The 12,640-nt window shown below is 38.5% G+C and overlaps 2 protein-coding genes and 1 long non-coding RNA gene across 3 annotated transcripts in view; 1 reads left to right on the top strand and 2 right to left on the bottom strand.

Moving 5' to 3' along the window:
- The first annotated feature begins 763 nt into the window (after positions 1–763).
- LOC143367633 (uncharacterized) lies at positions 764–3,402 on the top strand. Its single transcript, XM_076809638.1, has 5 exons — positions 764–1,196; positions 1,527–2,375; positions 2,814–2,960; positions 3,045–3,278; positions 3,347–3,402. The coding sequence occupies exons 1-5, from the start codon at positions 1,134–1,136 to the stop codon at positions 3,371–3,373; spliced, it is 1,320 nt and encodes a 439-aa protein (XP_076665753.1). The 5' UTR covers positions 764–1,133; the 3' UTR covers positions 3,374–3,402.
- Positions 3,403–4,385: 983 nt separating this feature from the next.
- LOC143367634 (iron-sulfur cluster assembly 2 homolog, mitochondrial) lies at positions 4,386–5,622 on the bottom strand. Its single transcript, XM_076809639.1, has 3 exons — positions 5,459–5,622; positions 5,051–5,272; positions 4,386–4,963 (listed from the first exon to the last, which is right to left on the bottom strand). Exons 1-3 carry the CDS (start codon positions 5,611–5,613, stop codon positions 4,789–4,791), a joined length of 552 nt encoding a protein of 183 aa, XP_076665754.1. The 5' UTR covers positions 5,614–5,622; the 3' UTR covers positions 4,386–4,788.
- Positions 5,623–9,228: 3,606 nt separating this feature from the next.
- Positions 9,229–12,640, bottom strand: part of LOC143368637 (uncharacterized) — a 62,716-nt gene continuing 59,304 nt past the window's right edge. Inside the window, exon 3 of the long non-coding RNA XR_013085269.1 lies at positions 9,229–9,365. This is a non-coding gene — a long non-coding RNA (uncharacterized LOC143368637). The remainder of the gene's footprint in view (positions 9,366–12,640) is intronic.

Below are 12,640 nucleotides of genomic sequence, written 5' to 3'. Positions count from 1 at the left end.
GCCCAGTGGCGAAAACGCGAAGCGTATGCGACGTCACATGCTTTTACGTCACTAAGCAGGGTGGGCTCGCTGTCAGCGTAGCTTCGGCGGGCTTGAACTACGTAGCAGGAGCCCACGGTGAGCCACGGTTTCCCCACCTATTGGTGGGGGAAACACCTACAGGGAACGGTGGTAATGTTGCGTGAGACACCACGATGGGAAACGAACCGACACCACGGCCAACCAGCGTCGCCGGGAAATATGTTATCGACGCTGGTTGGCCGCAGCGTCACTCGCTTGGCGCTGGCGTCCGTTCATCTACACAATAATGTACTATACGTGTAAGGTGATAAAACGTATTTCTGTATTTCGTATATACAAAATATACATAAAGTAGACAGAAATGATGTTAGAAAATATATACATAAAATATAAAACTTTGGCTTGGCCTGGCGCTGGCGTCGGTCGCCACTTGGCTGGCTTCGCGCTGGCGTCAGTTCACGCACATATTACCACCACTCCTGTAGGTGTTTCCCCCTCCATTCACTGCAATTAATCGCTGTGAACCCTGATTGTACATACTTAGTTTGTTCATTTCTTAGTACCTCTAGCGCTATAACCTGTATCACTTGCCTGAATCCATCATAAAATAATCTCATCAGCGCCATCTGTTACCAAATTCCTTCAACTTTATTGACCCCAGCGCCGCTGGTGGATTGTGCAGCTAACTAAATTTTGCCAACAGATTGATACGGGAAGTGCACACCCCTGGTTCTATTCATTCTTGTTCGATTTAAAAATCGACCAACAGCCAACTTCTCTTCAGTGAGATATCTTGACAATTGACGATCAGTTCGCACTTAATACAATAATTCATATAAAAGTGTATCATATTGGGGGCGTCTGGGCCGTACATGTTTTTCGTTTGCGAAGGCCTCTTGGGAATTCAGTGTAAAAACATAGCCTTTTATCCGTACGAATGCAATTGACTGTAGGTTGTCGGAAATTGACACTAACTCGAGCTGTTACTATGCATGTATTTCCTGTAAGGAAATACTGTGCTACTGTAGATACTGTAACAATGAACAGGTTTTAATAATTATCACGCAAAACCATTGTAACACTTTTAGAAGGAAAGGAGAGTGGAGAACGCGATGGAGGGTGTCAATGGGCAACTACAAACCAAATACCAAAAGATTGCCACAGAATATTCGAAAGTAAGGAATGCTCGATGTAATAATTATACAATATAAATATTTTTAAAAAATTTATAAAACGATTAGTCTTGTGTTTTATTTTCATATTATTTTAAGTTTATCTGCTCATATAACCTGCTTGTCCTTTAACCTTTAGAGGGCCGGGATTTTTTCATTGAAATTGTAAATTTTATTTACTTAAAATTTATGCATATATACCACCAAAATGGCCTGCAAAGTATCCACATTTTTAAGTGCCCACTGTAGTGGCCAGCCTGGCCCTCCAAAGGTTGAAGAATAATATCTATATCTAGCTGTTATAAAACTTTAATTAAAATGTTCATTTTATAGATCCGTGCTCAAGCAAATGTTCTAAAAAAGGCTGTGATCGATGAACAAGCGCGTAATGTAGATATCCGCGAACAATTGAAGGAGAAGGAGGTAGAACTTCGGAGAGCGGAGCAAGAATTAGATAGTCTATCATTCCGAAATCAACAGTTGACTAAACGTATAACTGTGTTACAAGAAGAGCTTGATAAAACACAAAATAAACCGAAAAAGGGAAAGAATAAATTAGCAGAAAATAATAGTCAAATATCAGCGCCTCCGAATCACATTTTAGACGAAGAATTTCAGAAGAAAATAGTGGAGAATGCTCAGTTGTTATCACAAATCAGTGATAAAGATAGCGAACTTGAAAGTTTAAATGAGAGGATAGAACAATTAGAATATAAATTAGACCAGTGCGAAAAATCTAAGGTAGAATTAGAATGTCAGCTTCGAGGAACGATAGACAAGCTAGAGAGAGAAAAGAATGATTTGCAAAGGAAATTAAATGATAAACAAAAACAAGAGGAAACAGTGTCATGGTCCAGTAACGAAGGTAAACGAGATGGATACGATTTCGACGCCAGAATAGGACTTTCTAATCATCGTCAAATGGAGCCATCCCCGTTTTCATCGCCACTGGCCTCGCGTAGATCGTCGAAATCTACCAGCGAAGGACGGCCTCATAAAGTGCAAGAGGAAGATAATGATTTTGACCTTTCGAAATCATGCGACTTAGAGAAAGAAATGAATTACTGGAAGGCACAGTATTACGTTCTTAAAATAAAATACGATGAAGTAGAACAACAGGAACATTTATGTAATATGCAAATTGAAAATGTGCCTTTACAACCAACAAAAATAAATCATATGGTAATAATTATACACTTTTATGCAGATCTCTTTTTGAACTCTGTAATCTAACACAGGCTTGGGAATTAAGTGAACGCGGCGGCCGATTTTCAGAGGCAACGCCTCCTTTCTTCCGCCGCGCGTCTTGGCCACCGCGGCGGCTTCGGTGCTTGGAGCGCCTGAGGCCCGTACCACGTGAACCGCGCGTGGCGCGTTGACGAAACAAAATCGCATCGAAAATCGTGCTGTCTGGGACGATGTGGAAACCTTTTGATACAATGTCGCCCCAATGCGCCACGCGCGGTTCATATGGTACGGGCCTGAAGCGCTCCAAGCACCTAGGCCGCCGCGGGGGTCAAGACGCGCGGCGGGAGAAAGGAGGCGTTGCCTCTGAAAATCGGCCGCCCGCGTTCACTTAATTCCCAAGCCTGAATTCTAATAAATAAATATTTATAACAGATAGGGAGACTCACAGTACCTTTTACAATACCGGAAGAGATTGAAGCTCGAGAAGCAAAGATCAGAGATTATTTTCTACAAGAGATCGACAAGTTAATAATGGAGAAACACATTTGTCACGTTAAAAATTTAGCCATGGCTGCTAATGTAATTAAATTACTCTCTAATACTTCGCTGCTCGTGGACTGTATTATTATTAGATTAAATGGTTTATTTAAAAAACTTTTCCAGAGCGAAGTTATGCAAATTCATTTAGATACAAGTGAATCAAAAAGAGGGAAATGTGAGTGCTCGCTCACAGAAGCACTTTCAACTTGTAATATTTTGCAAAAGGACAAAGAAATACAAGAAGGGAATTATAAGACGCAACTTAGCACCATGAGCGAGCACCTCGCAAACATGAACGAGAAACTTATATCTCAGACAGAAGAAATACAACAATTAAAGTTTGAACTGACAAACAAGGTAAACATTAATAGTCAATAGAAATGCTAATGTTTTAAATATTCTGAGTACGGTTTAATCATTTTCAGAGTAATAAAAAAGGAAAACAGAAGTGATACAGATCAGATTACAAGTCAACAATTATTGACATTCCGTCAGCAGCATAAATGAATCGAAATCATTGGTAACTTTAATTTCCTGTACATATGAAACATATACTTGATAAACAATTATTAAAAGTTTAAGTCATACCCCCCAACTAATGTGCTAAAGCAGGGCTGAGCAACTTGTTCGCCGCCGTGGGCCGCACAGTCCCCACTACCAATTAGCCGGTTCCCCCACCATCAGCAGATTAGCCGCCGCTCCATGTCCCTTCCTTTTACTCCTACGAGTGCGGTCATATACAGGGTCACCCGTTAAAACTGCAACCTACGCGCACGCGAACAGAAGAAAGTGGCAACACCGCCTTACGGACGCATTCCACTACAACCATTCACCGGCCCGGTGTTCGGAGGGTTACCAGCGACCGCTGGACAGCAGTGATGCCCGAGCTTCGAAAATTTTAGGATGGTCTCTTTCAAATTAACGTCGCTTTTTTTCACAACAATTATGGTCAAAAAGTTGATAAAAGAAAAATTAAATAAACGTAAAATATTTTAAATTATCCATCATTAAAAGGGAATAATTTTTCCTCATTTTTCGGCGCAAATTGCATTCCGATATCTTTTATAGTTCAAAAGTTATACGAAAAAGGCCCCAAATTCTTCAACCTGGGCCGGGAAATTTCCAATAGCTTTTTGCGACGTTAATTTGAAAGAGACCATCCTAAATTTTTCGAAGCTCTGGCATCACTGCTGTTCAGCGGTCGCTGGCAGCCCTCCAAACGCCGAGCTGGTGAATGGTTGTAGTGGAATGCGTCCGTGAGGTGGTGTTGCCATTTTTGTCTGTTCACGCGCGCGTAGGTTGCAGTTTTAACGGATGACCCTGTATAGATACGGCGTACACTGTAGGAGTATGGTGGGGATCGTTCTTCTGCAGAGTAGGCAAGTCGGGGAACGGGCCGCGGGTTGCCCAGCCCTGTGCTATAGGACTTCTAAACTCAATGTTACATTATTTATGAAATTAAAATAAGATTTATTATTAACGTTTATTTCCTGAATATTTATAATACAAAAATTTACATCTTACATTGAATCATAAAATACATGATAATAACATTTACACATATTCACAATCAGTTCATTGCAATGTCAATTGAATGCTCTGTTCCTCAATAACTTGAATTACAACTTTAGTTCATATTTTACTTGTTAGAAAATAAAATATGTAAACATACGCATATATATATGAACATCTTTAAATATTCAATGTGTAACAATTGTTAAATGAAATGAAAAAATATGCCTCTCTAGGAAAAGTACTAACAGGATACTCTTGACTGTTGTCTTGAAAAAATAATAAATATAGCTAAAATCTCTTTAGTCTGAATTCAATATATAAATATACATATTTCGTGTACATAAGCGAACTACTACAATTTAATTGAAAAACTGGCTCCACAGCTACAACCTTGTTCAGCTAAAGGATTATTCGTTATTCTAAAAGCAGAACGTATTAATTCTGTGTGATATTCTATTGTTGCTCCTTTAATGTATTCTAAAGATGTTGAATCTATAACCACTTTGGCACCATCCTTTTGAAATATTCTGTAACATTATATTGCACCTAATTGATCTCCATAGCGAGAGTGCAGTGGTAACAGCATTCCAGTTATCTTTTCTGTATAATCTTACTTGTCATCTTCGTTTATGTTTGTGTCCAAGTCAAACTTGTATTGGAAACCAGAACACCCTCCACCTTCTACTGTAACTCTTAAATATGCATTATCATTCGTGACTACTTTTAATCGTTTAACACAGCTATCTGCAATGATTATATCATTTGTGGGTTTAACAGCAGCTTCTGTTGACATCTCACTCAACGACGAAACTGTAGATACATTATACCATGGAGAACTATAAATTAAGGTTAGTTTTCGTCAATGCATTAATCACGTAAGACTACAATGATTTAAAACATACATTTCGATCATTGATGTTTTGCGCACGGTTACGAAAGTTAACCGGTAACTTTTTGTACAAGATTCATTACAAATTGATATAAAACGACTAATTGATGTATTCAGATGAAAATTCACTTACGTCAGCAAACGTGAAAAATATCGGTTTGCAACGAAATTAGAAGAGAGTCCCCAAATCGTACGTTTTAATTTCGCCATATTTCTGCCAAAGGTATTATGACAATCGACAAACTCATAATGCGTAGACTTGAATGTGAAACATTTCGTTAGATGCATAGTAATAAATTCTAGTTATGTTATATTAACCCTAGACGCCTAGGGTTTCGATTAATTTTGCTGCGCATGCAAGGTGCGTTCAGACCGAAGGAACTTGTTGCGAATAGTGATCCTAGGTAGTGATCGGAAAATGTGTCCACCATTTTGTCCTATAGCGGAAGTCACAAATCGGCGGGCACATTTTAAAAGAATACTGCCTTCCTTAGTTCAAAGATCTGTTGCGGAGCCGGCTGGAGAATTCTGATGGTTTGAGGTAATTTCTATGTGGTCCGGTATCCGTGGAGCCCCAATGAGCTCTGCTCGCGAAACGTGTGCAGTTAATTGAACGAAACGACTTGTAACGAATAACTTTGAACTGAATAAAGCTTATTGAACTGAACTAGATTAAATTATTGAATATCATCCGAAACTATTAAGAAGCGAAACAAAGATATTTAAAGATTAATCAAAGGTTGAACTTTATTGTAACACGTCTGTGCTTTAACAATGTCGGTAATGAATTGCCAGGCGAAGAAACAGGCTTCTTCATACGTTCGTTCCTCTTTTTTAATCAATACATTGTTTTCCGAGCGATAAGGAAGGAGGCGAAGACAAATTTCTAATGTAATAAACTTCATCCTTAACTCTTTAAAGTTCGAACTTCATACTTTAAGAGCTTGCGCTAAACGCCGCTAGGGCGAGGATTGCAACTCGCAACAGATCACACGCCTCAGTATTAAATGAAGTTTGCTGTTGATCCCACTTTTCGCTCAATGTTATGGAATCCAATTGGTAGATCTTATTTACTTGCTCTCTCTATTTCCGGTTTAGGAGAGCAATGGCGTCGACCAATAGGGTGGGTCGGTATATAAACTGAGACTTGTTTCTGTTGTAACTTAATTTCTATTTTAAAGTAGGACAATTTGAAGAATACGTCTGAATGCTTTGGGCGTTGATCAACGAGTGACGATGTACAATGGCGTTGTTCAGGATTGGAAATGTAACATGCTTTTGTTAATAAAGTTATCCAATTATATAAATAGTTTCTTAATTAATTATCTAACGAATTATTTGATTGGTTCTTCATTCATTAAAAATGAGCGTTTTACAAGGTATCGGTGATTTAATAGCAAAGCAACCGAAACCAATGTTTGATCAATATTATTTAGCGAGCGTCTCTAAGTAGTATTCATTGGAATGTTTTTGTTTATAGTTTTGATTACCTCCCTTTACAATTCGAATTTGGCGCGTCTAACAAAAAGCTACATTCACGTTTTACCACGCAGTACCGTAACATACCAATGAAGGACGCTATTTTTAAATCTTATACTCGGCTGTAGAGGACACCAGCAGTCGTCCCTCACATCGCAGCCAATTCCGTCTTTCGCTGTAACCCCCCGGAACTAGGCACTGTCCTTCAGGTCCATGTGTCCACATTTTCACCCATTGCATGCTTCCTCCATGTTTATATGCTCTAAATCAACATCCTTACAGAGATCGCAGCCAATGCACTGCGCCCATTCGCACACGAAACGGAGATGTCCTGTTCCACGATTTTATTTAAAGTGAAAAAACACCATCGAAATTGTAGTACAAGATAATAATTATTTTTAGTTTTCAGTGCATTTTAACCCCTTGACCTACAGTATCGTGTGAGAGCCGTACTACGTCGATCGAGCCAAACGTAAACAACGCGTTTCAGGCTCATGGTTTGTAGATAGGGCTCAACGTAAACAACACGGGTCAGGTTCATGGATAATTTTCGCCGATGTCTTTATATCAGTTACGTGCTATTCTTCACCGCCTTATTGCGGTTAGATATTTTTTTAATCATATTTGAAAAATATCCCTAATAATGTTATCAAAAAGAAAATTTAGCGTTGATGAGGACAATGAGAGTTTGAGAGACATTGCAATTAATGATTTGATAGATATTTTTCATAGCGATAGTGACAGTACTGATATTTTATTTCCTGCACGAAAACGTTGTAACCGACTGGTTATTGAAGATGACACCGATGATGAAGACCGCATCAACGATGCGTATCACCAACAGTCAGAGCGATGGATTTGGAAAGAAATAAATAATGAACCAAAAATCTGGAATTATACGGAGACTCCTGGCATAAAGGTGGCAGCTTTATGTCAGTTAGGTGCAAACAAAAAAGAATTAGACATTTTTAATATAGTATTTGATAATATGTTTTGGGAAAATATCGTAACGGAGACGAATCGTTATGCGGAACAAATAAAACACAATAAAACTAAAAGACGAGAAATAGACAAAACTTGGGTTCCCGTAGATTGTGGTGAAATAAAAATATATTTTGCATTATGTATAATAATGGCTCAAGTTAAGAAACCAACAATTCAAATGAATTGGTCTAAGAGGGCCATTATAGAAACGCCAATATTCAGAAAAACGATGCCGTTGAAAAGGTTTCTGCAAATAACAAGATGTTTGCATTTTGTAAATAACAATACGATTGACAATACAGATAAATTATGCAAAATAAAACCGGTGACAAATTTTTTTAATCAGAGATTTAAAGAACTGTATACAATGCAAGAGGACATTGCTATCAGCGAATCGCTATTGAAATATAAGGGGCGCTCATCTTATAAGCAATTTAATCCATCGAAAAGGGCGAGATTCCGTATTAAATTTTATAAATTATGTGAGTCAGAATCTGGCTATTGCTATGACTTTAAAATATACACAGGTCGTGATAAAAGAAATTTTGATGATAGCGCAGCTGAAAGTGTTGTCAAAGAGCTATCACAGTCAGTGTTACATAAAGGGCATACTTTATACTTAGATAATTGGTACTCTTCACCAGAACTGTTTATAACTTTAGTCAGTAGTAAAACTAATGCCGTTGGGACAGTACGTTCGAACAGAAAGAATATGCCGAATGCTTTTGTTAAAGCAAAATTAAAAAAGGGAGAATTTAGACTGAGAAGCTGCAATGGAATACTGGCATTGAAATGGAAAGATAAACGAGACGTTTATATTATTTCTACAAAACACGAAACAGCAGAAATGACTGAACCAGACACAAATAAATTCAATCCTACTTGGAAACCGAAATGCGTAATTGAGTACAACAAAGGAATGATTGGGATTGATCGGCAAGACCGAATGCTGGCGTGCTTCCCCGCTATGAGAAAATATACGAAAGGATACCGAAAAGTTTTCTTTTATGTGTTTGACATTGCACTGTTCAACTCCTACATTTTGTTCAACAAAATAAGCACCGGAAAGAAGCAGAGTTACGCTGAATATAGAATTGAAATTGCCGAATCATTACTGAAAAATGTACCGTTACCAGACTATAAACGACGAGGACGATTATCGAACGGAGATTTACCACAGAGACTGCACGCGCAACACTGGGGTCATTTTCCCAAGCATATAGACCCAACACCATCGAAATCAAAGCCATCAAGAACTTGTAAAGTTTGTACAAGACATAACAAACGGAGCGAAACAACGTGGGAGTGCAATAGATGTAAAGTTGCATTGCATGTACCAATATGCTTCCAAAGATACCATACGATTGAAGATTATTAATTTTCTGTAAATTTTTTCAAAACGTTAATAATTTAGGTAAATGTTTAGATCAAGGGAGGATTCTCCGATTTCAATGACCTTCACATATGTTGTCAAGGTCATCATTCTGAACAACATTTCCCTCTAAACTTTTCGGCGCTCGGCTTTGGTTTACGAGCTATTTGCAAAAAACTTGGCATAATTGTACATTGAAATCTGCCTGTACAGACGACTGTTTCACAGCCAGTATTGTTTGTAAGTTAATGTCACTAATTGTTGATTATATGATAAATATTTATAAAATACGTGAATAAATATTCCCACCCCAAAAATGGTAAACATGTCGAAAAGCTACCTCCTCACCGATTTCAATGACCTTCACATATGTTGTCAACATTTCTCTCTAAACTTTTTGGCGTTTTGCCTTAGTTTCAGAGATATTAATAAAAAACTTTTGGCATAATATATTGAAATCAACCGACGGGTTGATTTCATAACCGACGGTATTAGTATTGGTTTGGGCTAGATTAGGGCCGGAGGGTGGGGGGGGGGCGTAAAGCATGGTAGCGAACCGATCTGAGTATGTGTTAAACTCGGTAATTCTAGTGTTAACTGTGGGTGACGGGAAAGTGAATTGACTCCTTGCTTTACCCGCCCCCCGCACTTACTTAGCTCTAACCAATACCAATACCGTCGGCAGTTCTAGTGTTAAGTAAAGTTTTTTGTTAATATCTTGTAAACCAAAGCCGAACGCCGAAAAGTTTAGAGGGAAATGTTGTTCAGAATGATGACCTTGACAACATATGTGAAGGTCATTGAAATCAGAGAATCCTCCCCTAATCTAAACATTTACCATAATTTAAAATAACCATTTATTCAGAAATTTATATAAAATGTTACTGGTTTATTATTCACTTCAAGATAATAAATCATTCTTTTTCACTGATGAATCGTTCGTAATTATTTATCAAACTTACAAAATTAAACCACTTGTACCTTACACATGTATTTACATATCATAAGACGTGTGCGATTGACAACACCTTCGGACGCTCAACCGAACCGTGAAATTGCTCGACGCTTGACCAACCTCTGGTGTTGATTATGCGCCGGCCGTCAGAATTTAAATCGTAAGGCAAGGGGTTAAATAAAATCGTTTAACTTAAATTTTTTTTATATATTTTTTTTAATGGTGCCGTCTCATTTTTGTTAGGGGTCGTCCTTAAATTACGTGATGATTTTGGGAAAGGGGGGGGGGGAGCGGTCGGGAATTTCTTACATTTTCTTACGGGGGGGCGAGGGTCAGATAGTATTTTACGTATTATTTTTTTAACCTAATTTTCAATATGAGAGGCCAAAAAAAGGATGTTTCATCGCACACAGGAAACCAAGTTAAATGAATTATATAAACCTTTAACAGAATTTTGATAACTGAAAAATGCAATGTAAAAAATATTACGTAAGGAAGGAGGAGAGGGTTGGAATATAAAATCTTACGAATTCTTATATTGGGAGAGGGAGGAAGAAATCGCCAAAATTATCCTTACGAGATTTAAGGATGGCCCCGTATGGTCCGAATCGATCGAAGCGTCCCTTGGGTAGATGTCCTAATTACCGTGCCCTGTCCCTATTACCGTGCCTTTACACTTAAAGAAGTCGTACAAAAAAACTCGCATACTTAACCTATTAACATTAAATTAATTAAATAGTTTATAAACGACAGGATGATAATTAAATTACATTAACAAATTTAACAAATCGCAACACAAAATATATATTTTCAAAATATATATAACAAACAAAAGTGTGAGTGATAGAAGTATTCGGCCACAGTAGTAATAATAAATAAACCAAGAAAGCTGTTTGTCCGAATACGTTTGGGCGGTACTGTATGTGTAGAGCTGCCCTACGAATCTGTCACGTCGTTAAAACCGATGAACACGAGCGATCCGGCGTCGTTGCAATTTCGCACCGGCACATACATATATGTATATAGAGAGATTCACACGTGACGCTCACAATCAGATCGGCTGCACTCAGCCACGCACGTGCCTCCAGAGTCAGGAGCGATGGGGCCGCAGTGATGGAGGGGGAAACACCTACAGGAGTGGTGGTTACGTGTGCATGAATTGCGCCTGCGTCAGTCACGCACATTACCACCGCTCCTGTAGGTGTTTCCCCCTCCATTCACTGCGGCCCCATCGCTCCTAACTCTGCGTGCCTCCCAATGCGATTGAAAAGATCGGGCGAGTTCGGCCGGCGTCGGGCGAAACGTCGGATGTCGGTGCGCAATGGCACCCATTGTGACCAAGCTGTCGGCCGATCAAATCACCCTACATCTGACAAAAACCATCTGACAAACGATGTCGATGCCATTGTGACCGCAGCCGTATTGGACGATTGTAAGCGCGTCTGCAAAATTTGTTTTATGATCTGTTTCATGGACAATAGATTGCAATCTACGTCCGCCTATGTGCGTGTTTGGCTACTATGTAATTGACGACGTTTTGATATTTGACTTACAAGGAAAAATCGCGAACCCGGAAATTCAAAAAATTCTGAAACTTTGTGAATTTGTAGGGGATTTCCTCCTGACTACAACGCAATTTTTGTTTGCTGCCCAAATTCACTCGAAGGGGGTGAAATTAACCCCTGAAAATTCGGCTATTTTCTGATTTTGTGTTATAACTCGCGAACTGTAAGAGATAGAGAAGCAGTTTCAAGACAAAAGTTACTTCTTTTAATTAGATCTAGCACTTGGTAAAAAAATATTTTACAGTTCACGCGTTATAACACGAAATCGGAAAATAACCGGATTTTCAGGGGTCAATTACATCCCCTTAGAGTGAATTTGGGCCGGAAACAAAAATTGCGTTGTAATCAGGAGGAAATCCCCTACATATTCACAAAGTTTCAGAATTTTTTGAATATCCGGGTTCGGGATCTTCCCTTCTTAGGCCAGATCTGTCACAACACCTTCGTATAACAAATCGCCACGACTGTCTCCTTTAATTTATTGTACAATGCTTCTTTTAATTTAATGTACGCTTTAGACTAAATAATATTGTATTCTGAAATATGTATATTGTACTCCTAAATAGCCAACAAATAAATATTTTTACCAAATAATAGACATGTATAAACCTTAATATGGAGTTTATGAGGAATATAACAAACGTTAAGCCGGGAATCCACCGGGAAACTATGCTATAATCGATGCTATGTTTGAACGTAGCTTTTGGTGGAAACGAGTCCATAAGAATGTATTGAAAGTAATTTTGTTAAAACGTAGCATTACATAGCATAGCATCGCATAGCGTAAATTAGCTTCCCAGTGGATTTCCGGCTTAACGCTAGCTTTCGCACAATCCAAATGTAACTTTATTTTCGATGTTGCGCATCAAGTTTATTGTTGAGTGATGGAAAACAGGAGATAATAAGTGGCGCGAAAACGACACGATAAATAACAGTAGATAACTTATAAAATATCGAATA

The sequence above is a fragment of the Andrena cerasifolii genome, chromosome 4 (assembly GCF_050908995.1).
Source record: "Andrena cerasifolii isolate SP2316 chromosome 4, iyAndCera1_principal, whole genome shotgun sequence".
NCBI classification, from domain to species: domain Eukaryota; kingdom Metazoa; phylum Arthropoda; class Insecta; order Hymenoptera; family Andrenidae; genus Andrena; species Andrena cerasifolii.
Note: the sequence above shows the minus strand (reverse complement) of the source record. Positions and strands in the feature narration are given on the sequence as shown.

What these genes read in the sequence shown, in the direction of transcription:
- LOC143367633 (XM_076809638.1), top strand. Translation starts at nt 1,134, where the DNA reads ATGGAGGGTGTCAATGGGCAACTACAAACCAAATACCAAAAGATTGCC. An exon ending in TTGCCACAGAATATTCGAAA is followed by an intron (nt 1,197 to 1,526) that starts GTAAGGAATGCT and finishes TTCATTTTATAG; the next exon opens with ATCCGTGCTCAAGCAAATGT. An exon ending in ATTTAGCCATGGCTGCTAAT is followed by an intron (nt 2,961 to 3,044) that starts GTAATTAAATTA and finishes AAACTTTTCCAG; the next exon opens with AGCGAAGTTATGCAAATTCA.
- LOC143367634 (XM_076809639.1), bottom strand. Translation starts at nt 5,613, where the DNA reads ATGCATCTAACGAAATGTTTCACATTCAAGTCTACGCATTATGAGTTT. An exon ending in TATTTTTCACGTTTGCTGAC is followed by an intron (nt 5,273 to 5,458) that starts GTAAGTGAATTT and finishes CTTAATTTATAG; the next exon opens with TTCTCCATGGTATAATGTAT. An exon ending in AACATAAACGAAGATGACAA is followed by an intron (nt 4,964 to 5,050) that starts GTAAGATTATAC and finishes ATAATGTTACAG; the next exon opens with AATATTTCAAAAGGATGGTG.